At 44.8% G+C, this 27,272-nt stretch overlaps 1 protein-coding gene across 1 annotated transcript; it reads left to right on the plus strand.

Annotated features, from left to right (window-relative positions):
• Positions 1-4,039: 4,039 nt before the first annotated feature.
• On the plus strand, positions 4,040-26,706 carry LOC147454225 (uncharacterized). The gene is made up of 6 exons (XM_086516232.1): positions 4,040-4,557; positions 24,588-24,699; positions 24,777-24,870; positions 25,028-25,205; positions 25,278-25,347; positions 26,136-26,706. The coding sequence occupies exons 1-6, from the start codon at positions 4,112-4,114 to the stop codon at positions 26,448-26,450; spliced, it is 1,215 nt and encodes a 404-aa protein (XP_086372358.1). The 5' UTR covers positions 4,040-4,111; the 3' UTR covers positions 26,451-26,706.
• The last annotated feature ends 566 nt before the right edge of the window (positions 26,707-27,272 follow it).

A 27,272-nucleotide genomic window follows, 5' to 3' on the forward strand; every position in this document is an offset into this window, starting at 1 on the left:
CCCCTTGTTGGAAATTGATTCGTGAAGCCACCATAGTATGGTGTATGACTGCAGATATGGTGTGTGGCCTTTGGGAGTTGACATAATCCGCCATATCTTCAGCTAGACCCGCACAAAATTGTTGTTTTTTCTCTCCAAAATCCATCTTTTGAAGACAGTGGCTTTGAGATGTAAGTCCCAAAACTTGTCTACATATTTGTGAATGGATTCGTAGGGACTTGAAGCTTCACCGTTCTGTGAGTACTTTGTCTTTGGCATCGGTAGCCAAAAACTACTTCATGATGGAAGCTCTTAAAGATTTCCATGTTTGGGGGGCTTCACCGTTTGCCCGTAGGCTGGACCACCATTGTCTGACGGACTTTTGAAAATGCATAGCTACATGGCGTAGCTTAGAGGACTCCGTGAAGCCCTCATCTCCAAACGCCGCATCGAATTGTTGAATGAAGGTCAAGACTTTGTCCGTAGCACCAAAGGTGCCATCGTAGGTAAGGAAAGAGATGTTCTTTCCTCCCTCTTTGAACTTTTTGAGCTTGGACAACGTCTTCCACGTGGCATAGGATTTCCTATGGCCTCTTCTCGAAAGTTGCACCATCACTTTCTTCAGAAGAGGAAGAATTTGAGGAGGATGGAGAAGAGGGTGACCTCTTTCTCGCCTTTTTCTTCCCTTGTTCCTCCTTGTCTACACCATCACTTTCTTCATAAGAGGAAGAGGATGAAGAAGATGGAGAAGAGGGTGACCTCTTTCTCGCCTTTTTCTTCTCTTGTTTTCTGTCGTCCCTCTTTGAATTATGGTGTGGAGAAGTGTGCGATGGTCTTCTCTGTTTAGGGGGTGTTGGAGAGCGTTTTGCCCGCCGTCGTCATGGAGCCATCTCCGCCAAGGTGGCACGAGACTCACTTCTTTCTCGTTCTTTCGTGGGGGCTCTACCATTGAAACTTGAGTTCTCCTTTGGGAAGGAGATGCATCGTCAAGTAGTAGAATTTTGAGCCCTTCGTACGGATCCTCTTCTTCTTCCCTTATCAGAGAGAGGCCTCTTTTGGAAATCTCACAAGGAGGCTTCCTAGGTACTCTCTCTTCTTGGTGGGGAGTTTGGAGAATCCCATGAGCACGTAGCTACTGTTGCACTTCACTTTGGAGGGATGGATTGCCCATGGCTTGTTGAAGCCTAGAAACAAGGTAGTTAACAAGCATAGGGACATCATTACTAGCTTGCTCATTAGCAAAATCAAAGCTATCAACATTAATTTCACTCTCTTTACTATTGTCAGCCATTCTAACAACTTTTAGGTGTAAATTTCTTTTAGGTGTACTTTGGCACTTCAAGCCCTAGTTGCTACTCCTCTTAACCCCTTTAGAAAAGCACTCAAGCTCTTGTACCCATGGCATTAATTGCAAGGAATAGAAGAGAGGGTCTTTCACCACCAAAACAGTACCGGCTCCTGTCAAGCTTCTAATAGCTCAATAGTGGTTAAGCCATAGGCAAGCCCCGTAGGACTCCACTATTAAGACCATAGCTCTCGACGGTGATGCCCCGTTATCTGCAAGAAGCAGGCGCACTGCAAGGTTGAAAAATCCCTATTCTACTTACTCAATTGCAATTAATAATACCAACCATTTATAGTTAGCTTGAGGACCTCTCCTCTTGAGCAAGAAAAGAGAAACCTTGTGCTCTGATAACATAGACATAGTGAGCATTTCATTAGAATAGATTCCTAATGAGCATAGCAAGAGTGCTTGGATGGAGAGAGCAACAAAAGCATAACACCTAGTTAGATAGGCATGAACAATACTTCAAAAAGAGAGAGAAATTAGCTATTGACAACAGTTGAGGACCGAATTTACATGGAGCCGATCCCCCCTCCAAAAGGCTTTGTATTATAGGTTTCCCCCATCAAGGGAGACATTTTACAATACATTACTTTGTGTTCCTTCAATAACTTGCTGGTGCAATGAAGATGGAAGCTTCAAGCACCAAGCTCACACTTATAAAACACAACATCAATTCCCTCACGATCTCAGACCCAAGACCTCACACACCTTCGAAGATGGTGAGAGCTAGCGGGGTATGAGAGTAGATCGAGAGGAAGGAGTATTCTTACGAGAAAGAACTATGTCTCCTCACATAAGAACTCATAATAGCTTAGCATAGCTTAGTAATTAGCATGGTAGAGGAGACGAGCATGCATTGGAGCTTGGCTCGTGGTGGTTGGATTTGCATCACAAAGCCAAGAGTTGTTGGTGTAGGCCTCCCTTCTCACAAGCTTGGAGTAGGTGATGAGCTTTCCAGTAAAGCTTGAGACAGAGATAGTCTTCTTTACTCCACACATGAGATTGTGTGAGTGTGTGTGTGTGAGAATGCCTTGCCAAAATCAGTCCCCGTCTCTCTCTTGGTCGACCCCTCTTGCTTTTTACTCATGCTGGCATCCTATCGAACCCTGCAAAGCTTAGCCAATGATAATTAAGAAGCATAAGTGATAGCCTTGTGACATGTGTCCCCCTTTCCCCTTTTGTGAGAGCTTTAGGTATTTAATTAATGCAATTAAACTCTCATTGGACCCCTTAGTCTTCTGGCCAATAGGAATCAGGCAAGCCATTGGGCTGTTGAATGCTCATTGGACCCCTTGGGAGACTGTCCAATAGTCTTTTAGAGAGCTTAATTTCTATTGATTCTTTTATCAAGTGTTTTTAAATGAATTAACTAAATATACTCTAGCCTAATTCTCATTGGTCCACCTCTATGGCCATCCAATAGGATTTGAATGCACCTTGGGGGCAACTGGGCTAGGGAGCTGACACGTGCTCCTATTCCCTTTGTGTAAAGGGAGCTTGTTAGAGTGTGTGTGCGTTTCTCTCTCATCCCCTACTAAAAGTGCTCGCCCCCTCAAGGATAGGGATGTGGGAAGACTTTTGAGTCTTCCCACAAGCATCCAGTATTTCCTAGGTTTTGACCATTGGACATAACCTTTGAATTTTGGAACCTTAGCATTTTGGAAGTCTTAATGTGTTGAACCTTAGGGTCTTTGAAGCCCATTGTTGCACATTGCTCTTTTGCAGATGGCCTCCCTTTGGATCCCTACTATCCCTCCTTTGGATCCCTACTCTGATCGGTCTGCCAGCTTAACCAATATTCTAGCTTTTTCTCCCCTGGTACTTCCCCATATTAAATGATCAGTTTAACATGAGAAAATCATTTAGGAGAATTAGATATTAGTTATTATGACATGTTTTGTGACTTGGGGGATTGTCACTTGGCTTCAACAATTTCATTCTATTGTCCATGAGTTTGATGGCTAACCACACACCATTGTCTTCATCATTATTTGCAGCATTCTTTTTTGAGATTATTTGGAGGTTGAGATACATACATGTTCTGAGTGACACTCCTTGGTATACATATGGTTAAAGCTACTGCATACTTTGTGTACGCTTGCACAATCAGTGGGATACATCAATAGACTCTTCTAGGGCAGTGAAGAAGTGGCATCAATCCTTCCTTAGATAGCGGTCTCATACTTCAATAGTTTCTAGAGTCACATCACTTGGCACTGTACACCCCCTTAGATGTTCATTTTACACTCCTAACACATACAACCTTGATGTAACTATGGCTTTTCCACGCTGCTTCTTCTTACAACGTTGCTGCTCACAAGAGCATCCCTACAGATCTACATGTACAAAGTAGACACCTCCTTTTAGAGAGAGAGAGAGAGAGAGAGAGAGAGAGAGAGAGAGAGAGTTGACACTATCTTGCGTTTTGAGGGTTTCTTCAAGTAAGGGTCTGTTTAGACTGCACGATTGAAGGATCTATCTTTTGCTTTCATTTAATCAAAACCCATCACTGTCTCTCCACTGTTCACGTTGCGCGGTGGAAGTAGGTGACATGGCAACCACGTCAAGGCAAAGAAACTCTTTTTCTTTTTCTCTTCCACCCCCTCTTGAAACTCTTTCAACCCCCTCCCCCTCGCCCAAGTCTTTTTCCACCCTTGACATAGCAAAATGCACCCAATCAAATTCCTCCATCATCTCTGCCCCACGCTCTACGCAAGCTTGAACAACCGAGCCTAACGAGGGGTCTTGGGCGATTGGGTAGAAGTCCAACTGCTCATTTCATAAATGGCTACTACCACTACCTACTGTGCCTTTCTCGCGTTCCAGCCAGGGAAGCTGCACCGAAGTGCTATTGGAGTAGCCGAACAGCGCCGATGCAGCAAGCAGCAGCTCGTAGGTCTTCCAGCGCGAGCTACAAGCAAGACGGGTCGTGCAGAAGAAGACAATGAAACTGGACAATCTTCTGTCGCAGCCTTGCTTTCCAAGGACCCCTCTGCCGCTCCCGAGGCCGCTGCGAGTGCTCTTCTTGAGGGTGTCTTCGATGCTGCCCCTCCTCCTCCACCAGATACGAGCCTTGTGGCTTCCCACATCTCTTCTGAGCTTGCTGCTATATATGCCACCTGTAAGGATTGGATATGGCATGGATACCGCATTGTCTACTCTGTTCAAGGCATTGGTCCCCCCTTGCTTCTAGTGCATGGATTTGGTGCATCTATCGGCCACTGGCGCAGGTATTGTTTCACCGTGGTATCCCGCATCTGCATGAGAGAGAGAGAGAGAGAGAGAGAGAGAGAGAGAGAGAGAGAGAGATGACGTTTATGTACGTTTGCAGAGGGACCTATGAGACCGGATGATGTATCGTCATATGATCCAAATGTCTAGTAAACTAAAATGTGAACAAAGAAGTGAATTGATAGAGTTAGCTGGTGGTTATTTGCCCAAGCCTAGCCTCCTTGGGGGTTGCCACCTTAAGTACCATCACATGAACTCTCTCATGGGCAGGTGCATGACGGCGTCAATCTCCTCTTCTAGAAAGAACCGCATAGGACCTGCTCTATACATCTCAATAATGGTTTGGATGCAGCAATGGTAGATATGTAGGTGACGTGATTTGCGAGAGGTACAAAGGCATCGATATATATTAATCTCTGTAGCTCCATTTAGGAGAGTCCCCTCAACTTCAATAGAGCATATTCTTACTTGGTTGCATAATACAGAGATTGACAGCAGTCTCGGTATTATTTTGAGTGAGGGTGGTGCACTGCTTGATGGTTATGCACCTCCACCCTTGCATTGATTCTTCATCCTTCTCCGTGGAGAATCCTCCTCGATTCTTCTCTCTTCCTACCATACATGGAGGAGACATACAACAAAGAGTTTTCTTCATTGCTTTACTAGGATGCTATTTTGTATGTAGCAAAGCAGGGCATATGGCAATTGGATGCACTAGGAGGATAAGAGTGTTTAGAGCAAATGTAGCAGACATAGCCTCAAGAGAAATGGCATGTTTCATCAGGTTTTAGGAGGTTAGAGGCAGAGAGAATCAGGAGGAGACAAGCAAAGAAGAGGAGAAGAAGGTGACAGAGGCTTACAAAGTTGCCTCTAGTCACACAGGTTTATAGGCATAGATCCACCTTTCTAGGGTTCTTCTTCGGCAGATATAGCACCTGGTTCTCTTGACATAGTTACCAGGGAACGCCCCTTTAGGCCCTAGAACGCCGGAACGGTGTTTTGGCCGGTCGTGGGCGCAGGAACGTCTCGGAACGGCTGGGCGTTTCGGCAAGCAGACAGTTACCGGAATGGCGGGTCGGGAACGGACCGGAACGGCAAGTAATGCTCGGAACGGCCGGAACGGTCAGGTAGCCTCCAACGGTCAGAAACGAGCAGATTTTGGGTGTGTCTTTTTTTTGGCAGCCCTTATAAATTGCCCCCCCTCACCCCTTTCATTCACAAGTGCAACAAGCTCTCAAGCTCTCTCTCTCTCCCTTGCTCTCAAGCTCTCAGGCTTTCTTCCTTGGGCTTTCATTCACAAGTGCAATAGGCTTCACTTCTTGAGAGTCGAGACCAAGGGAGAGAGAGCTTGAAGCCTCGAGGGAGAGAGCTTGGGAGCTTGAGGGTAGAGCTTGAGAGCAAGGGAGAGAGAGCTTGAGAGCAAGGGGGGGGGGGAGAGAGAGAGAGAGAGAGAGAGAGAGAGAGAGAGAGAGAGAGAGAGAGAGAGCTTCTCTCTCAAGCTCTCACAGACTCATGGAGTCAAGCCTCTCTCTCAAGCTCTCTCTCTCAAACCCTCAAGGATCATGCTCTCTCTTTCTCGGATAATCCAATTATCCATGGCCTCTTCTTTTCGTACAACCCCCTCCGTTCATGCGGGCAACACTCAAAAGGAGAAGGAATGGTCGTGGTGGGACAAAGTGACCTCGGAGGGCACCTTGTCGGCGGCGGGAGGTTCTCGTGCATGGGCATGCAAGCTATGCTCTTACACGCGGAAGGGGGGGCATGGCAAAGAGAGGGCACACTTTCTTTGAGTGTCGGGACATGAGGTGAGATTTTGCACCAACATAATCATCGAGAAGAGAAAGGAGTTTGAGGAAGAGGATCGACAATTCAACCATAAAGCAAAGCCCGCACGCAAAGGTATTGACCCAAAGACCCTCATTTTCCCTTCTTCTTCTCTACGGGGTGCCGGTGGCGGTGGATTTTCATCAGGTCGAATTCGTCGCCAAAGGACCCTTGTTACCTCTTGGGACCCAAAGAAGAAGGATCCTTTTACACAGTGGGAGATGGAGCAAGAGGCTCCTCAGGCAAGTGGAGATATAGAGGCATCGACACCAGGTACTTCATCCATGGCTGAGGTCGAGCCGGGCCTAGAGCTTGATGATGAGGAATGGGAGGATGTGCATGACGTACAGCCGGCTACTACGAATTGGGAGGCTTCTTAGGCTAGTGGTTCTTGAGTCTTGAGTCTTGAGAGTTGAGACTTTAGGACTTCCATTATCCTTGAGACTTTAGGACTTCCATTATCCTTACCTTTTTGTATTGCGGCTTGCCCTCTTCGTAGCATGTTTATGGTATTTGTCACCTTTGGTATTTTGGTATTGTGGTTTGCCCCCCTTATAGTCTCATGATGGTATATGTCACCTTTGTTTCTTTTGTAGCACCTTGGCAGGCCTTGTTAGCCAAAATTAAGCGAAAAGTGCATTTTGCTCAATGTTATGGTTCAATTTTCAAGTCTTATCTCTGACTACTACTCTTGCAATTATTTAAGAGCTCTAATTTGTAATTGCATGTGTTATTGTATATGGGCATTGTGTCTGTTGTGTATGTACCATGACCGTGGCGCCGTAGATCACAATCAAGTCATAATAAGGTCAAATGGTCTTCAAAACGTGTTTTTTGTGGGTATTAGAGTCAAAGGACTCTAGTACTACTTGTATTCAAACACATAACGCTAAAATTGCATTATTTGGGTGTTTTTTAAGCCTCTTGTTCCGGACCCATTCCCGTTCCGTAGGGAGGCTTGTCGCCGTTCCCGTTCCGCGTTCCGGGTAACTATGTCTCTTGAGGGCGTCAAGGTTCCTAGGGATATTCTTGTACATTCATGTAGCTCTGATAGAGATGATATTTCTTCTACATGAGATCATCTCTCAAGTAAATAGACATAGATTTGCCTATCTACTTGAGAGATCGATCTCCATATAACTCTTTATCAATTTAGTAAAAGGAACCATTAACAAGTCAAGGTTTATACAAAGGATTGTGATTTGATTGATTGCTTGATTTTACCTATTCTCTCAAGTCTGTTGCACGTGACACTGCAACAAATGTATATGGTAGAGGGTGTCACCCTCCTCTCCCTCCTAGTCCACTGGGTCTTGTAGTTCTGTATCCCCTCCCAATGTCTCAAACTTAGACCTTGAGGAGGCAAGGTAGGAGAGAGCAATGTGTATGAAGCTCCTCTCATGAAGCTTTAGTTGGTTCCACATACAATGGGCTTTGGGTCTTGTGCCATGGTTGTATCCTCCCTTGTAGCTCTCATCTGTACAAGACTACCACCCCTTCTTATCCTAGAGAAGTAATCTGTTGCATACATTCTGGTGTAGGGACTCCCACACAAACTCCTACACTCTTGATAGATTTCTTTTGGGGCTCTCATGGGACTCAGCGGGAAGTATATCTCAACTCTTCACCACCTCCTCGAGTCGCCTTGGGTGCATCCATAGAGATTTGTTGTAGTACCATATTGCCATGTGTCTCTGCGTGAGATGTCTCATAGGCCACAAGTCCCTATTTGATGGTCTTGCCATCAATGACGACTCGGCCATTGTAGTATATAGCTCTGCTGCCCCTCTTTGTGGGCATGTAGGACTCCTGGCTTGCATGCATGTCTGTGATGGTCGTCACCAAGGACAATCAGATCGCCAACTAAACAGTGTAATATCACCCTCTTCCGCATGAAAGCGGTCCTCTATCTCTCACTTTGAAACTGTAGGATAAGAGCCTTCTTCTTAGTTGTCTTTGCCAGCTCTCCAAGCTTTGCTAAAGGGGAGGGGCTCCTCTTCTTGATAGCCAATCTTCTTGCATAGGGTCTTTTGTCAGGTGCAAAGGAAATGCAACACTTCCACAAATCCTTCAACTTCTTTCCTTGCGTTAGTGATTCCTTTTAGCTTCAATGATGGTTCCTTTTACTTTCCCCTGAAGAGAGGGGTTGAGAGAATGCAGTAGAGAGAGAGAGAGAGAGAGAGAGAGAGAGAGAGAGAGAGAGAGAGAGAGAGAGAGAGAGAGAGAGAGAGAGAAGAAGAAGAAGCGAGCAACACCCAGTGGGGTCCCAACCAACCCTCTCAAGGGCCCCCACACCGTTGCTGATGTGGTATTTGCTTTAGATTGTGTAAATGGAATGTACACACAATGCACTACCTCAATGCAGACTCTACCGACTCGAATGATGACTGTAGCTGCGGTAACTCCTCAGAAAGAGGCACCCTTGGGGCTGATTTGATGCACCTTGGATCCTTCTCGATATGGGATTACAGATGGCCACCGACGGGTTGATTTGCACTCTCGATGTGAGAGGAATGAAGAGCTTAAAAGTTAAAACGCAGATCTCGATGATGCCAATGATGGACAACAATGGAGCACTCGATCATGGCGAGGGAATGGCTGAGGTGAGGGCTCACTAGGTTGCCGAAGTACCGGACCGCAACGGGTGTCATTTACACTCTTCTTGATTCATTACAGATGCTGATGCGAAGTGTGACTAACGCAGGAGGACTCTTGTTCTCGAATGGTCACAACCCTTCGCTCAAAAGTCATACCTCTTTACCAACAGCCACACTCCTTCGACGACTAGTCATGTCCCTTCGACCAATGGTTGCGGCTCTTCATTGAATGGATGTGTCCATTCGCCTAAAGACATGTCTATTCGCCTAAAGGATGTGTCTCTTCGTGAAGGGTCATACCTTTTCGTATGTACCTGTCCGTCTCCTATATAAGGAGCCCTTGTATCACACTTTCAATTAATCAAACATAGAGTCTTCTGAGTGTTGTTTCTGAGTTCGGTTCAAGTTTCTTAAGTCTTAATCATGAGTTTAAGTACTTAATTAAGGATTAGTACCTAGAATCCTTACAACGGGGACACGTGATGAGCGCGTAGCAATGGGTGCAAGTGATAGAGCACGAGGAGAAGTGCAGAGCTTGAGGCTTGGAGAGAAGGCACTCTTTTGTAGAGATGGGGCGCTAGGAATCGAAGAAGGAGAGAGACCGAGAGCGCTACACGATTTGTGAAGGGGAATAAGTGAGTAAGCAAATTGGGCTCACATTCCCTTTATTAAAGTATAGGACCATTTTTAAGTTAGTGGCCAAGCTTGATGTGAACTTGGCCAAAGGTTAGTAACCTTTAAAAATGTACATAAAAGGGGTCATTTGGGCCTTTAACCCAACAACCTCCCCCTTAAAGGCATAAATGACGCCTTTAAGCTACGTGATTCCCACCATCTGTATGCATAGCTGATGTTGTGCTTTGGGTAAGCATCTGCTGGATTTTGTGATGTATGGACCTTAACCAATGTGATAAGGCCATCCTCAAGCACTTCTCGAATGAAGTGATACCACACATCAATATGCTTTGTGCGTGCATGAAACATGGCATCCTTTGCTAGACATATGGCACTCTGGCTATCACAACCAAGTTTAGGTGCCTTGTCAGGCAAACCAAACTCGCTGCACAGACGTGCTAACCAAATGGCTTCTTTGGAAGCCTCAGTGGCTGAAATATATTCAGCCTAGTAGACAATGCAACGATCTTTTGCAATCTAGAACACCATGAAACAACATCTCTTGAAAGAGTAAACACATAACCACTTGTGGATTTCCGTGTATCCACATCACCGGCCATGTCAGACTCACAAAATCCCTTCAACTCCAATGGTCCTTTACCATAGCAGAGGCATTTGTTTTTAGTCCCTTTCAAGTACCTCATAATGGACTTCACTGCATCCCAATGCAACCTGCCTGGATTACCCATAAACCGGCTCACAACTCCCATTGCATGGGCTATGTCAGGCCTAGTAGCAACCATAGCATACATAAGTGAACCACAAGTTGAAGCGTAAGGCACACTTTGCATGTCATTGGCTTCTTCCTTTGACTTGGGGCAATCATCCTTAGAGATTTTGATATATGGCTGTAATGGCACGCCAAGAGGCTTTGCTTCAGCCATGTTAAATCTATCCAGCACCTTTTCAATGTACTTTTCTTGCGACAAATACAATATGCGCTGGTCGCTTTGCCTTCTGACCCTCACTCCAAGTATATGTTCAGCTGTCCCAAGGTCTTTCATTGAAAATGCAGATTTCAGCTGCCCTTTAAGAGTATCAATAGTGCTTCTTTTCTTTGCAGCTATCAACATATCATCCACATAGAGCACAAGAATGATAGGGCTGCCATCCTCATCAGTTTGGTATACAAACAATGGTCTGCATGGCTTCTTTTGTAACCATGTTTGAGCATGAAGCGGTCAAACTTCTTGTACCATTGTCTACATGATTGTTTCAGCCCATACAAGCTTCTATTGAGCATACATACTAAATGTTCCTTGCCAGGAATAACAAAACCCTCGGGTTGCTTCATGTAAAGCTCTTCCTCCATATCACCATGCAAGAAAGTGGTATGTACATCCATTTGGTCCATTTCCAAATCAAGGGCAACCACTATGGCAAACAATACACGCAAAGTGGTCATCTTCACAACAGGAGAAAACACTTCTTGAAAGTCTATGCCCTTGGTTTGAACATATCCCTTTGCAACCAGCCTTGTCTTATACTTGGGTTTTGCATCAACTGTCTTGATTTTGTACATCCATTTGTTAGGAATAGCCTTCCTTTCTTTGGGCAATTCCACCAAATCCCAAGTATGATTAGCATGCAAAGCTTTAATCTCTTCCTTCATAGCAAGCTCTCACTTGTCGCTGTGCTCACATGTCTTTGCCTCTTTATACGTAAGAGGCTCTCCCTCATCAGTCAACATAATATAGTGCAAAGAGGGATCATATCTACTCACAGTCCGTCTTGGACGAGTAGACTGCCTCACCCAATGATCCACATTATCCGATAATGGGTTTACATGAGGTGGCATGATAAAATCATCAACAATGGGTTGCTGTACATCATTTTCAGCATTGTTTCATGGCTGCAAATGCCCTTCAAGAGCCTCAATTTGCTGCCCAACATCTTTTGGCTCAAACACCACTCGATCATCTACATTTTCAGCCATATGTGGTGCATCCTAAGGGTCAAGAATAGGCCTAACAGGTGGCTGGTCATGCTGAAATTTGACCCTTTTATGGTCATGCTTTGAGGCACAATTGTTTGAAGCAGCCTTGCCTCATTAAAAACAACATCCCGGCTGCGCACAACCCTTTTGAGCTGAGGTAGACAAATCCTGTAACCCATTTCGCCTTCTTCACCATATCCCATGAAAAGGCCTTTAATGGACTTGGCATCTAGTTTGCTCCTCAACTCATGTCTAATATGCACAAAAGCTTCGCAATCAAAAATGCGTAAGTGATCATATGAGGCAGGCTTGCCAGACCAAACCTCTTCAGGGATGTCACCTTTCAAAGACATGTGAGGGGATTGTTTGCATATATGCACTGCAGTTTTCAAAGCTTCTCCCCAAAATCCATGAGAGAGATTAGCTGTGGACAGCATGCATCTCACCCTCTCACAAAGTGTCCTATTGAATCTTTCAGCCACACCATTAGAAGAGGGGCTGTATGCACAGTAAGCTCTCTCTTAATGCCCAAATTTTCACAAAATTTGTTAAATTCAGCACTTGTGAACTCCCCTCCATTGTCCGTATACAAGCATTTCAGCTTTCTACTTGTTTGGGTGGTCACAAATGCATGAAATTTCTTAAACGCAGCAAAGGCTTCATCCTTAGATTTAAGCAAATAAACCCAAATTTTCCTAGAATGATCATCAACAAAGGAGACAAAATAGCATGCACCTCCCATAGACTTAGTAGGCATGCTACATACATCAGAATGTACAAGATCAAGCACACAAGATTTACGAGAGACACCGGAGTAATAAGAACGCTTTACTTGCTTGTCATATTGACATTCATTACAAAAGTAAAGCTTTGTGCCCTTAGCATCAAGCTTGTTCAAAGTACTAAGCTTAGAAAGGTCCTTTTGGCTCATATAGCCAAGCCTCTTGTGCCATAACTCCATGTGAGAGTTAATTTCAGCCAATGCAATAAACTTGCCCAACACGGCCTTTCCATGCATGCAGTAAAGTGTCCCTTTCTTTGTGCCCTTTACAATTAGCCTGAGCCTTTAGTCATTTTCCGTGATCCTCTCTCAAACAAGATGCTGTAACCATGCATATCCATCTGACCAACAGAAAGCAGACTCTTCTTGATTCCAGGCACATATCTAACATCATGCAAGACAAGCTCATTTGTGCCATCTATGGAGAGATGCACAGTGCCAATACCCTCAATGGAACATGCATGATTGTTTCCAAGGTATACATGGCCATGCTTGCCTGCATCAAAAGTAGAGAAACACTCCTTGATAGGAGTCACATGAAATGAAGCGCCGGAATCAACTATCCAAGTCTGGGATAAAGCATCATTGACAGTCAACAAAGCATCAATAAGATCACTCTTGGTGATCAGCATGTCCTGTGAATGAACATTAAGAGAGGCATCAAGGTCATAAGCATCATTATCTGACAAAGTGGCACACAAGATGTCCTCTACATCTGACAGCTCCTCAATCACAACACTAGAGGCCACATTGGCTTTCTCTTTGTCCTTTGAGCTATCGTATGCATCTGTCTTGACTTCCTTCTTCTCTTTCTTTTTGTCTCCGCCATTCTTTTTCCGTTCTAACTCGGTTTTGTAGTACTTGCAATCGGGTTTCTTGTGACCTTTCTTGCCACATTGATAGCAAGTCACATCATCCTTGCCTTTGCTGGCATTTCCCCTTTCCTTACTCTTACTCTTACTTCTTTGTGCATAGACATTCTTCTTCTCTGTCCTGCCTCTAACCATGTTGGCAGAGCTGCCTCCCTCACCACCTGCTTTCCTCTTGATTTCCTCATTCAAGATAGAACCCCTAACACCATCAAAGGTCAAATTGGGGTTATTTGACAATGAAACCACCAATGTTTCCCATGACTCAGGTAAGGTCTTAAGCAAGAAGACAGCTTTCAGCTTATCATCAAAAGGAGGCAAACTTGAATCCTGTAACTGCAGCAAAGTACCTGTAAACAACGACAAGTGCTCTGCAGCGCTCTTGGACTCATCTAGTTGCATGCCAACAAGTTTTCGCATCAAATGCACTTGGTTGAGAGACGTTGTATTCTCATACATCGCCTTTAACTTCTCCCACACATCAAAAGCATTTGTGAGACCTTTCAAATCAATGACTGTCTCATCGGTCATGGCTATTTTAATGTATGTAATTGCCTTCCTGTTCAAGCTAACCCATGCTTCATCCGCCATATTGTGTGGCTTTACTTGTTCAAGTGCCCCTTCACAATTCTTAAGAAATAGGATTCCTTGGATCCTGTCTTTCCAAAGGTTGAAACCTGTTCCATCGAACCTCCTAATCTCGAAGAGATTCTTCACATCCGAAGAAGATGAGGCCATAGTTGCATGAATAAGAGGGCTTATACGCTGAATTTTTGGGCAAAATGCACCAAAACCGGAGTATAACCTCACAGAAGTGTGCACTACAGCTCCAAATGGTCACAGGAGCAATTTGGGGCAAAATGGGCCGATTTAGGCACAAAAACAATTTCTGAAATTTATGCGCAGAAAATTTCAAGGAGTGAATTTGTGCTCAAAAACAACAATTTTAGTTGTTTTTAGTCTCACAAAACATACATAAGGCTAATGCACAGCCTTTAGAAGCATGTATGAGCAAAAACGCCAATTTGTAGCATCAAATTGCAGAAGATTGAGCCAAAATGGTCATACATAGCCAAAACTTGTCAAATGTGCATAAATTGCATCCATTTGCACTTTCCTCAATGTAGATGCATCGAAAATACACTTTCAAAAACCTGCGTAAATCTGAAATTTACTGAAAACATTTGTTTTGGGACCTGTTTTTCGGCAATTTCTTTGTTTTTGGGTAGCGGGGACCTAGTTAAGATGTTCCCACACCTCAATACATGATTTGCAAAACCTGTATTTTGCTGTCATAACCTGTAATTTGCTGATTTTGACCTAATTTCAGCCTGTCTTAGGTCAATTTGACTAGCCGGGAGCCCTCTAGTATCCAGGGACGAGTCCTTTGGCGATAAAATTGTAAAATCTCACGTGAAAGTTGACCTCCTTGGTTGAAAATTAGCGTTTGCAGGTTTGGAAGCAAACCCTAATTTGGCTCCGATACCAGTTGATGAGCGCATAGCAATGGGTGCAAGTGATTGAGCACGAGGAGAAGAGCGCCTTCTCTCCAAGCCTCAAGCTCTGTACTTCTCCTCGTGCTCTATCACTTGCACCCATTGCTGCGCGCTCATCAACACGCCTGGGCAACTTTTCGAGCAATTCTGTCTCGAAGGACGGGCTGAAAACTCAAAATATTGGCTTGATCTGCTGGGTTCTCGTGGCGCAAGGGCTGAAAGCAGAAAATGTTGGTTGATGTGCTTCCTTCCCAAGACGCTAAGGACTACAAACTGAAAACGCTAGGGGCTGAGGGCTAAGGGCTGACGGCAGAAAACGCTGGCTGATCCGCTCCCTTCTCCTGGCGCTTTCACAATATGCAATCTTATGCAAGTAACACAAAGCTACTTACTTCGCTTGAAAGAAATTGAACACAATGTGAGAGAGAGAGAGAGAGAGAGAGAGAGAGAGAGAGAGAGAGAGAGAGAGAGAGAGAGAGAGAGAGAGAGCGAGCGAGCATGTCAGGTCCCAACCACCCTCAAGGGTCCCCTTGTTGTGTTGCTAGAGCAAGTACTTGCTTTGATTACTTGCACATATAGTGATACAATGGCTAAAGGCTTGCACATATAGTGATACAATGGCTAAATGTTGAATATTGAGTGCTGCAGATGAACCGCAAAACGCTAGGGCTGATCTGATGCAAAAACCGCTATGCTAATCCGGTGTAAAAATGCTAGGCTGATTTGATGCAAAACACTGGTTTGAACTGATGCAAAAACACAAGGCTGATTTGATGCAAAACATTGATAATGTTGGGGTGTTGGCGATGGAAACGCTAGGTGCTGAGGTGTTATGGGCGTTGTATGCCTCTGCAGGTGATATCTTAAAAATTGAAGGCCAAGTGACTCTTTTATATGTTTTTTTGCCATTTGCCCTACCTACTTTTTATAAATGTCGTGACATGTCAAAGTCGCTTATTAATAAATGACTCAAGTGACTGTTCATATGCATGTACGTTTAAGTGATTGTACTGTTCAAGTGAGGGTATGCAACTATGACTTGCCTGATCATGCACGTCCTTCTAGAGGCTCACAAGGTGTCAGGCTAGATCCTAGGCTATACTAACTGAGATGGATGCTGACTTGCAGCAGGAGATTCTCCACGTAGCTCAAGTGCAATGCGCACGTGACACTTGGATTCATGTAGGTATATGTCACGAGGACGTGGCAGTTATTAACCATGTCACAAGGATGTGGCTACTGCTAACCTTGGTTGTTGGTTTCTTTCCAATGGGGTTTATTTTATTTGTTTTGAGACCCTCTTTTTGAAGTAGCAAACGGTCGGACATTGTATGGCCAATGTGAACGGTAGATTCACCCGCAGACGGGAAGTGGTCGGCACTGGAATTCGTATGGTAAGAGGATGTCTAGGCTCAGAGCAAGATCATATAGGTTCCCCCATTGCACTTAGCAAGTTGGTGGATACTAGGAAGTAAACTCAATTAAGGCGTAAAGTCAAGGTGGGACTACCAACTGAAAGTATCCGACAGTTGGGCCACATTGCACTTTTGGATGCGGCTCCAATGAGGATAGATGGTCAGAAGACCAGTGGGAGCCCAACGGAAGCATCTCCTAAAATTTAGGGAACTGCTATTTTGGGCCGTGAAATGTGTTCGCGTCATTACCTCCGGTATGACTAGGGGAACATTTTACAACTCTGCCGCGAAGTCAACTGGGCAACCGGTCAGGATATTTTTAAGCGGCAAACCCGAAACGGGCAAATGCTTGTAAATGCGCCAAGTGTCGAATTTTCATGCACTTTCCTCTTGCAGAAGAAGTGGCGCTGAATTTTATGCTGGGAGAGGCCTCATTTCAGTTTTTTGTCACAGGTTAAGAGCTATGGAGTGCTTCCTTTCCCTCTCATGTACAGTGTGGTGCTAGGAGTGATGCCCTGCACACTACACACCGCTCTCTCTCTCCCCTACGCGCAGTTATGTGATGCCCCACAAGAGGGCTATTCATTTGACTAATGTACAGTTGTGTGGGTTCATGCTTTTGTGCTGAGGCAAGAGCCTCCTTGAGCAGGAACAGGGGTAGCTAGCTGCTGCTCCAAAGCAGGCACTGGTGAGGGTCATAACCTCACCATACAGGTGCAAAATCAGCGCTGTGTATGCGCTGTAATTTTACTGTTTTTCAGCCATACGGACGTCAGGACCATTGGGAATCGTGCCCCACTGGCAGAGGACAGCTAGGGGACTGTTTGGGGCTGAAAACAGGGCAAAAACCAGTAAATACAGCGTGTTGAATTTACTGTTTTTGGACAGGAATCAGAGGGTATACGCCAGTGCAAGTGAGTTCTAGCAGGGGAATTGGTTCCGCGCAAGTTTTGGGGCTGTTATGCTACCGAAATTTGGCCATCAAATGGTATCTAGGTGGATACACGTGAAGGATTCCCAGGACCTTACCTTGTAATTTACCCTCCTAAAGAATAAAGAAATACCGAAAGGGGCGCCAATTTTGGGGCCTACAGGTTGTCGGCGTCTGCTCGGAGCATTCTAGCTTCCGAGCCGTGTGTGTGATTAAGTGTTAATTCCCGTTACAGGTCTCCTTTGCAAAGTGCTCTGTGTGTGTGCTTAAAGTAAAGAATTTCGGGTGAAAGACAACGCCTACCGCCCTACGGGCCGGTTTCATGGTTCCGTTGCCGGGACATCAATCACTTTTTCCTAAAAGAGTGAGCCTGGATTGTTCAGGGTAAAGACACACAATGCAGGAACGCGGAGATTATACTATGGCCGACAAGGGGAAGGGAATTATGGAAGAGGGTTCCTCTTCAAAGGACAGGCCGGAGATTCCTATGGTTTTTGAGATTGGCGAGAGCTCACGGCCACGTCAGTCTGTACCTCCTGTCAACGTGAATGTCCCTCCAGTAGTACAGGGCTTTATGACTAGGCAACTTGAGGATGATGCGTTCAAGACTCAGTTAGTTGCCTCGGTGAATGTCTTTTCGCAGCTGGTGCAGAATCCGAGGTATATGGAATTCTTGCAAGCGCCACCAGTGCAACAAAAAAATAGGCAACCTACGCCGCGTACGGAGCTTGTTGATGCTCAAGCCCAGGTACTTTATGTGACGCAAGAGGAAAGGGAACACTCGCATGTTGCGGAGTCGGGGGCTCCAAAGCAGGTTCCTCCCGTGCTTGAACAAGTGGCTAGAACGCCTATTTCACAGGTTATGCTAGTTCAGCCTGCCACCTTTCAGAGCCAGCATGCTGTCTTGAATGGACAGGGAGCTGGATACCAGGCTATGCACTCAGTTTTTCCACCACCCATAGTACATCCTGGGTATTTCGGGGGTGGATCAGTGTTCCAAAGTATGGCTGGTTATGCGTCTGGAAGTCAGCCGTACATGCCAGGAACAGTGTTCGGGGGTATGCAAGGCATCATGCCAAACCCCATGTATGGTAGTATGGGCATGCAGCAAGGTTTCCACTGTAACCAGGGCCAATTTGGGGTGCCACAGGGTCATTTTGGCATGGCTGGTTTTTCTGGACAGTAGCCAGATATCGCACCTGTGACGCAAAATGTGAATGGCTAACACGTGCCGATCATGCCTAGTACAGTGCCCATGTTGCAGACCATTCCCTATGACAACTTGGGGGCACTAGAGAAGCCGAAGGCTTACAAAGAAGGTGGTGCAGTGGTAAAGTTCAGTACTTTCAGTGGTTTCGAGGATAAGACAAAGGCACTCACTTTCCTCCAGCAGTTTGATACAGCTTATGCGGGAGGGAATTTTATAGAGGCCTCGAAGGTCAGGAAAGTTGCCACTTTCTTAAAGGACAATGCGCTTACATGGTGGACGACATTGTTAATGCAAGGACAGGCACCCGCCACTTGGGTTTACTTCAAGCAAATGTTTGCATTTGCTTGGCTATCAAATCAATTTGAAGCCGATGTCCTGACAGATTGGCACCAGCTTACGGCAGCTTCGTGCAAGAGCTTGCTGGAGTACAATAGGAGGTTTTGTAAAGCATTACTCTCAGTGACCTCCTACAGATTTGTGCCATTGACAGAGCAGATAGAGAAGTATTGTTGTGGGTTGCCTAAAGGGCTTCGCGATTACTGTACAAAGAACAGAGTGGCTACTCTTACTCAGCTTATGGAAGTTGTGAACACTTGTCTTGCCTTGTTGAAAGGAGAGGACAGTGGATTTCCGAGCAGTGACAAAGGAGGGCAGCAAAAGAAAAATTCAGCGAAGAAGCCCTTTGTGAAAACGGCTCCTGATCCGTCACAGGGGTTAGAAAAGGCCACCAAAGACAAGGATTCAGCCGGGACTTCTGGAGCGCAGGCAAAGAAACAGAAAAGGAAGCCTTTTGTACGCAAGTCGCTCGAGGAAAAGAAGGTCTTAATGGCTGAGAACAAATGCTTTATATGCGAGCAGCCTGGTCACTTTTCTATCAATTGTCCACAAAGGAAAAGGCCAACTGACTCAGAGGATAAAGAAGACCAGAAAGGCAAGAAGCCAAAACCCACGGCAGGTTTAGTGCCAGACATGGTGGGTGACAGGCCCAACACAGATGCCAGTGAGTTATGCAGGGCATGGGGTAAAGTTAGGGATCAGACGGCACTCATCTTTTTTGATCCAGGTGCCAAAGCCAACTTTATCTCACCACAGTTAGCTATGAAGCTGGGCATCAGAGCTGAAGAGATGGGGTACATAGCAGAGGCAGGGTTGGCATGTCTTGGCCACTCAGAGTGTGTTACTCCCATCATTGGAAAACTGCGTCTGCATATTCAGTCGTATGTGGACACTGAAGAGTTTTACATCATGCCGCTGGAAGGTTGTGACGCCTTGTTGGGGATTCTGTGGATGTTCCGAGTGCATGGAGTCTTGGATGCCTACAACAAAAAGATCACTGTACAGCATAGGGACAAAACTCACATCTTGGATGTAAAGCTTAAAGGAGAGTCAGTCCCTATTGTATCTGCTTCTGCTATCACTTCTATAATAAAGAATCATCTTCTTGTGTACTTGATTTTTGCACGTGATGTCTCAGATAGTGATCAATCAAATTTATCTGTGTTAGATAAAGAAAGGTCAGCATTTTTGCAAAGTTTAGTGACTGTTTTTCTGATTCATTACCGTCGCAATTGCCGCCAGAGAGACCTGAGGACCATCGGATAGATTTGGTGCCATGGTGTAGCCCACCAAATAGACCTCCCTATAGGGTTAGTGCGGCGCAGCAGAAAGAGATTATGGGCCAGGTTGAGGAGTTATTAGAGAAGGGGCTGATTCAGCCTAGTTCTTCACCCTTTTGCTCCCCAGTGCTCCTAGTGCAGAAGAAGGATGGCTCATGGCGCATGTGTATTGATTACCGTGCGTTGAATAAGAATACCATCAAGAATAGGTTCCCTATTCCTATAATTGATGATATTCTCGATCGTTTAGAGGGTGCTGCAATTTTCAGCAGGATAGACCTTAAGAGTGGGTACCATCAGATTCGTATAAGGCCAAAGGATGTGCACAAGATTGCGTTTAGAACGACATTTGGTCTTTATGAGTTTCTAGTGATGCCGTTTGGGCTAACAAATGCTCCTGCCACGTTCAACAGAATGATGGACCGGATTTTCCGCTCGCATCAACAGTTTGTTGGAACGTTCTTCGATGACATAATAGTGTATTCGAAGAATGAAGAGGAGCATAGGCGTCACTTGACCATTGTGTTCGAAGAGCTGTGCAGTCACATGTTACTTGTCAATCCTAAGAAAAGTGAATTCTTCCTCGAAGAGATCCACTTTCTGGGCCACATAGTCTCAAAGGATGGTGTTAGAATGGATCCCGCAAAGGTCAAAGCTATCAAGACATGGCCAGACTTGAAGACTGTGCACGATGTCAGAAGCTTCTTGGGATTGTGTTCCTACTATAGAAGGGTTATAAGAAATTTTGCAGAGATAGCATCGCCTCTTCACGCATTGCAAAAGAAAGAGGTCACTTTCAGATGGACCCAAAAAGAGATTTCAGCTTTTAGGCTCTTAAAGGAAAAGTTGACTTCAGATCCAGTTATTGTTTTGCCAGATCTCAGGAAGTCATTTGTGGTCTAGTGTGACGCGTGTGGCAGTAGCATCGGAGCAGTGCTAATGCAAGATGGACGGGTAGTAGCTTTTGAAAGCCGAATTTTGCAAGGGCCAGAGAGGACTATGCAAGTCTATGAGAAAGAGCTCTTGGCCGTGATTCATGCGCTTTCTAGCTGGAAGCACTACCTCTTAGGTGTTGATTTTGTTGTCCAAACAGATCATCAGACCTTGCGATACTTCTTGACACAGTCCAAGTTATCCGAAAAGCATATGCGATGGGCAAACATTCTTTCCATGTTCCACTTCCAGATTATGCATGTGGAAGGCAAGAAGAATGTTGTGGCTGATGCGTTATCAAGAAAGCCACAAATTTCAGCTGTGTTAATTCCTTATCATCATGAGTTAGATGACATTGAAGGAACAGTATACTGCTGATGAAGATTTTGCAAGGATCTTTGAACAGTTACAAGAGGGGCAACATCACGAGCACTACCTCCTCAGAGATGGTTTTATGATGATGCATGGCAGACTTTGTGTCACTAGGCCATTGCGACATAAGGTCATGGAAGAGAGTCATGTCCCACCGTATGCAGGGCATCGTGGCATTGATGCAACAGTTAAAGCGATAGAGACGTTCTTCTATTGGCCTACCTTGAGGAGAGATGTGGATGCCTTTGTGCGAGCATGCATAGTTTGCCAAAAGGTCAAGTTTGACAGGCAAAAGGCACCAGGGTTGTTACAACCACTGCCGATTCCGGATAAGCCATGGGAAAGCATTGCTATGGACTTTATCTTTGATCTTCCAAGGACGCCAACAGGGAATGATGGTATATGGACCATTATCTGCAGATTCAACAAGCAGGCCCATTTTATCCCTGTCAGGAAGAAGATAAAATCTGATCAGATGGCACGCTTGTTCATGTACAATGTGTTTAAGTACCATGGTATGCCACAATCGATTATCAGTGATCGTGATCCTCGCATGACTAGTTTGTTCTGGAGAGGATTGTTTGAGAACATGGGCACTACGCTCAAGTTTTCGTCTTCGTTTCATCCACAAACTGATGGACAGTCAGAAGAGGCTAATTCTATTGTCTTAGATCTGCTGAAATGTTATGTGTCAGATAATAAAGGCAAGTGGGAACAGTATTTGCCTATGCTTGAGTATGCGTACAATAATACGGTGCATTCGTCTACTGGCAAAGCACCTTTTGAGATTGTTGAAGGCGGCAAAAAGGTTCCTCCCATTTTGCATACAAAGGACAAGATCTTTGAGGCAGATCGATATGTTGAGAACATGGATGAGATGTATAAGAAGATTAAAGTTGCCTTGGAGAAGACTCAGGCAAAGCAGAAAAAGGCTGCTGATCGTCACCGTCGTGAATTGCTACTATCACCTGGTGATTGGGTTCTGTTAAGGTTTGAAAAGGCAAGGTTAAAGAAGATGAAGGGCAAGGAACGGCTGTTTCCTAAGCTTAGCATGCGTTACTATGGGCCTTTTCAAGTGCTTGACAAGATCAGCGATGTGGCTTATAGGCTGAAACTGCCTGATGTGTGGAAGATTCATAATGCGTTTCACGTGAGTCTTCTAAGACCCTTCGTGGGTGATGTGCCAGAAGAGATGCCAGTTGAGGATCAGCTAGAAGTTGAGGAACTTGATGAGATCCTGGTACCTGAGCAAGTTTTGGCACATAAGGACAGAAAAGTTAAAGGACAAGTTGCAAGATGCTATTTGGTGAAGTTCAAGAACTATCCGCCTATGGATGCAAAGTGGATGGAAGAGCATGAACTGTCAGAGTCACCAAATGTATTGCAGCTTTACCTTGAAGCCTTTGGGTTACAGCCTACTTATGCCCCAACCCAACGTGTGCAAAGGAGGGGTAATGATAGAGCTAGTACATCAAATGTACATATGAGTTCAGTGCCATAGATGGAAATGGCAAAAGTATGAAGGCCTCATTAAGTCATTTGTATCTATGTATGTTACGACCTTTCTTGCGGATACATGCGATGATAAAAGAGTGTTGATAGCACAAGATCATCAGTGGCGTGTATTTATGGTATGCAATCGAGGACGTTTGCGATTTCAAGAGGGGGGTATGTCACGAGGACGTGGCAGTTATTAACCATGTCACAAGGATGTGGCTACTGCTAACCTTGGTTGTTGGTTTCTTTCCAATGGGGTTTATTTTATTTGTTTTGAGACCCTCTTTTTGAAGTAGCAAACGGTCGGACATTGTATGGCCAATGTGAACGGTAGATTCACCTGCAGATGGGAAGTGGTCGGCACTAGAATTCGTATGGTAAGAGGATGTCTGGCAAGATCATATAGGTTCCCCCATTGCACTTAGCAAGTTGGTGGATACTAGGAAGTAAACTCAATTAAGGCGTAAAGTCAAGGTGGGACTACCAACTGAAAGTATCCGACAGTTGGGCCACATTGCACTTTTGGATGCGGCTCCAATGAGGATAGATGGTCAGAAGACCAGTGGGAGCCCAACGGAAGCATCTCCTAAAATTTAGGGAACTGCTATTTTGGGCCGTGAAATGTGTTCGCGTCATTACCTCCTGTATGACTAGGGGAACATTTTACAACTCTGCCGCGAAGTCAACTGGGCAACCGGTCAGGATATTTTTAAGCGGCAAACCCGAAACGGGCAAATGCTTGTAAATGCGCCAAGTGTGGAATTTTCATGCATTTTCCTCTTGCAGAAGAAGTGGCGCTGAATTTTATGTTGGGAGAGGCCTCATTTCAGTTTTTTGTCACAGGTTAAGAGCTATGAAGTGCTTCCTTTCCCTCTCATGTACAGTGTGGTGCTAGGAGTGATGCCCTGCACACTACACACTGCTCTCTCTCTCCCCTACGTGTAGTTATGTGATGCCCCACAAGAGGGCTATTCATTTGACTTATGTACAGCTGTGTGGGTTCATGCTTTTGTGCTGAGGCAAGAGCCTCCTTGAGCAGGAACAGGGGTAGCTAGTTGCTGCTCCAAAGCAGGCACTGGTGAGGGTCATAACCTCACCATACAGGTGCAAAATCAGCGCTGTGTATGCGCTGTAATTTTACTGTTTTTCAGCCATTCGGACGCCAGGACCATTGGGAATCGTGCCCCATTGGCAGAGGACAGTTAGGGGACTGTTTGGGGCTGAAAACAGGGCAAAAACCAGTAAATACAGCGTGTTGAATTTACTGTTTTTGGACAGGAATCAGAGGGTATACGCCAGTGCAAGTGAGTTCTAGCAGGGGAATTGGTTCCGCCCAAGTTTTGGGGCTGTTATGCTACCGAAATTTGGCCAAATCAAATGGTATCTAGGTGGATACACGTGAAGGATTCCCAGGACCTTACCTTGTAATTTACCCTCCTAAAGAATAAAGAAATACCGAAAGGGGCGCCAATTTTGGGGCCTACAGGTTGTCGGCGTCTGCTCGGAGCATTCTAGCTTCCGAGCCGTGTGTGTGATTAAGTGTTAATTCCCGTTACAGGTCTCCTTTGCAAAGTGCTCTGTGTGTGTGCTTAAAGTAAAGAATTTCGGGTGAAAGACAACGCCTACCGCCCTACGGGCCGGTTTCAGTATATGCTCTTTGTATTAGCAGATAGGCAGATGTCTATGTGAAGTTCTTGTCCTGAGTTGTGACCAATTGATAAAATGGGATTCTTTCTATTCAGTGGTGCATATGCTGTGTGTGTGTGTGTGTGTGTGTTTGGTATGTAGTTGGCCACAAGAAATTTGGTCTGGTTTTCTTGCTTTGTCTGTGGTCATGTAAGTTTTGAGAAAATTCTGAGCATTGTTCGCCTATGTAGGAATATTACGGTGCTCTCCAAAAACCATACGGTTTTTGCTATTGATCTGATAGGGCTTGGTTCTTCAGAAAAGCCTCCCATGTTCAAGTACACCATGGAAACATGGGCTGAAGTAAGCATACAGGGAAATTATCTTTTTTACAAGAGACTCTCAGTAAGTTTGTGAAAGATAACCCTGTTTTTAAACAGATGCTTATAGACTTCATCAAAGATGTAATTTCTGCACCAACAGTTCTTATAGGCAATTCGATCGGAAGTTTGGCTTGTACAATTGTTGCTGCAGGCAAGCTTTATTTTTTTCGTGCCCCTATTCTCTATGGAAAGTTAAACTTGTCTGCTCTCGTGTTAATCAGTTCTCTCGAGCATCTGAAAGAGCTTACACAAACTTGTTTCCAGGAGGGATGGTTGAAGTCTGATTCAGCCTTCCATGCATTTAGCAGAAGCTCCAAAGGATCTAGTGCGAGGGATGGTTCTGCTGAACTGCTCGGGAGGGATGAATAACAAGGCAGTAGTGGATGATTGGCACATTAGACTCTTCCTTCCTTTGCTGTGGATGGTAGATTTTCTGCTGCTTCAAAAATCAATAGCAGGCAGACTCTTTCAGCGTGTGCAGACAAGGTTGCTGTTAGGTTACTAGCTAGTCATAATGAGCTAGCTGCTGCAGGTTTTAACTCAGTTTGATGTTCACAGGGAAAATTTAAGGAACGTGCTGCAAGCTGTGTATTGCAATAAAGAGGCAGTTGATGATGAGCTGATTGAGGTATGTGTAGCAAAATGGTGAGCGTTTCGAGCAGGATATCTCTTCAGCTTATTGAAGCTGTCTTTTGAATGTAGTAGCACAGCATATGTCCCTGCCACACAAAATTATACTAGGTATGTTTTACTAGGTCGGGCAAATTCATTTTGGGAGTATATAAGAAATTTCTGTTTCCCACTGTAAACCTTGATTAGTTTATTGCCAGAGTTCGTTGGCTCTCTCTCTCTCTCTCTCTCTCTCTCTCGCAAAAAGTGGGGCTTGTGACCCTTCGCATTATGCAAAATCGACCAAAGGTCCATATACAAAGAATATGGGACAAAACCTCGAAAGATATACAATGATATCATGGGGAAAATACCCATACAACTACAGGATACATGAAGGATAAGATACTCAAATCATGAAGTGGTGAAGAAGCTCTATGTGGCTGTAGAAAGCCTACACAAATCTGCCAAAAGCTCTTTCCGCTTGTGGCAGTGTACTGACACCATAAAGACCAGTGCTAGCTACATAAAGTATCCGCTGTAAGGAACCTCTTGTAGCAGCTCACAAAACGAAGGGACTGAGAAACCCTTGCTGTGTCTCCAAAATCATCCGCATCCATTCCCTCATCTCATGTGCTGAATGGAATCAATATCAACAGCTGATTTTGTGGCACCTTGTGTTGGATTTGAGTAGATTTTGTTGTGTTAAATGTTGTTGGGGAATATCAGTAGAGCTTACTATATTTAAAGGTAGGATTTATCATTTCTCTATTTCAAGCCACAAAACTGTTTTTCTTCCTCTGGCAGATTATTGCAAGGCCTGCACAAGATCCAGGGGCGCTGGATGCTTTTGTTGCTATCATTACTGGACCTCCGGGCCCGACACCAATGAGTTTGTTCCCTAAAATTTCTGTTCCTGTGCTGGTGTTATGGGGGGACAAAGACCCATTTACGCCAATTGATGGACCTGTTGGGAAGTTTTTCTCTGGTCTCCCAGAGACCGAGTCTAATGTTCAGCTGCATATTCTGGAAAATGTGGGTCATTGCCCACACGATGACAGGCCTGATCTTGTCCACCAAGAGCTACTGCCTTGGTTAGCTCACGTATGTGGTGTCTCTTGAGATGATGACTGCCCCAATCATGCTGTTGACGCTACTTCTCCGATGTAACAAGCTTTGTACTATGGCTTACTTTTAGTGAGGGGTGTTTGGCTTTCTGAAAGAAGCCTTAGAGGAGAAGAGAGTCCGGCTAACATTTGTAGTTTTATTGTTTCCTTACATTGATTGGACCTACCGTTTCATGGACATTTGTAATTTTATTGTTTCCTTGCATTGATTGGCACAGAATTGAAATGTTCTCTTGTTTTTAGTTTGCTAATGGGTCTTGTCATTCATGGCTTGACTTCCCTTTCATTTTTTTCTTTTAGAATGCCAAAGTGAACCTTTACCTTGCTTAAATAGCAGTCTTCTCGGACGAGTCCCTTAAATCTCGACACATTGAATTGCCCTAACGAAGCAACTCTTACCTTTATCTGTGCATATAGCAGGATAAAGGTGATGTCCTATTCTGACAAACAGAAAAGCTAAGGTCATGCATTGCCATGTTTTGAAGATTGGGTTCGTATGCTTCTGCATTCTACGTCTTAAATTTATAGTGTATTTATAGAGTCTGCTTTAATTTATAGTGTATTGTAGGATCCGGAAGTTCCACTTCTTTTATGTCTTTGATGTTGTAAGAGTTGAGACGTAATATAGCTCACAAGTATGAATGACTTAAAGCTATGAGGTCTTTGAATTATGGATGAACTTTAATCAAGTGCCCGTCTCTTATCTGTTTGGCCATCCCTTTTGTTCGAATGCTGTTGTTTTTTCCCCTCATAATTTACTGAAAGGTTAGACCTTCGTGATCTTATGAAGGCATAGCTTGCATGGTATATGCCTTGA

This window comes from Adiantum capillus-veneris, chromosome 7, assembly GCF_014529385.1.
Source record: "Adiantum capillus-veneris isolate H3 chromosome 7, ASM1452938v2, whole genome shotgun sequence".
Lineage (NCBI taxonomy): Eukaryota > Viridiplantae > Streptophyta > Polypodiopsida > Polypodiales > Pteridaceae > Adiantum > Adiantum capillus-veneris.

Coding starts and splice junctions, on each gene's coding strand:
- LOC147454225 (XM_086516232.1), top strand. CDS start 4,112: ATGGCTACTACCACTACCTACTGTGCCTTTCTCGCGTTCCAGCCAGGG. Junction 4,558..24,587: donor TCTATCGGCCACTGGCGCAG/GTATTGTTTCAC, acceptor TCGCCTATGTAG/GAATATTACGGTGCTCTCCA. Junction 25,206..25,277: donor TTTCAGCGTGTGCAGACAAG/GTTGCTGTTAGG, acceptor TGATGTTCACAG/GGAAAATTTAAGGAACGTGC.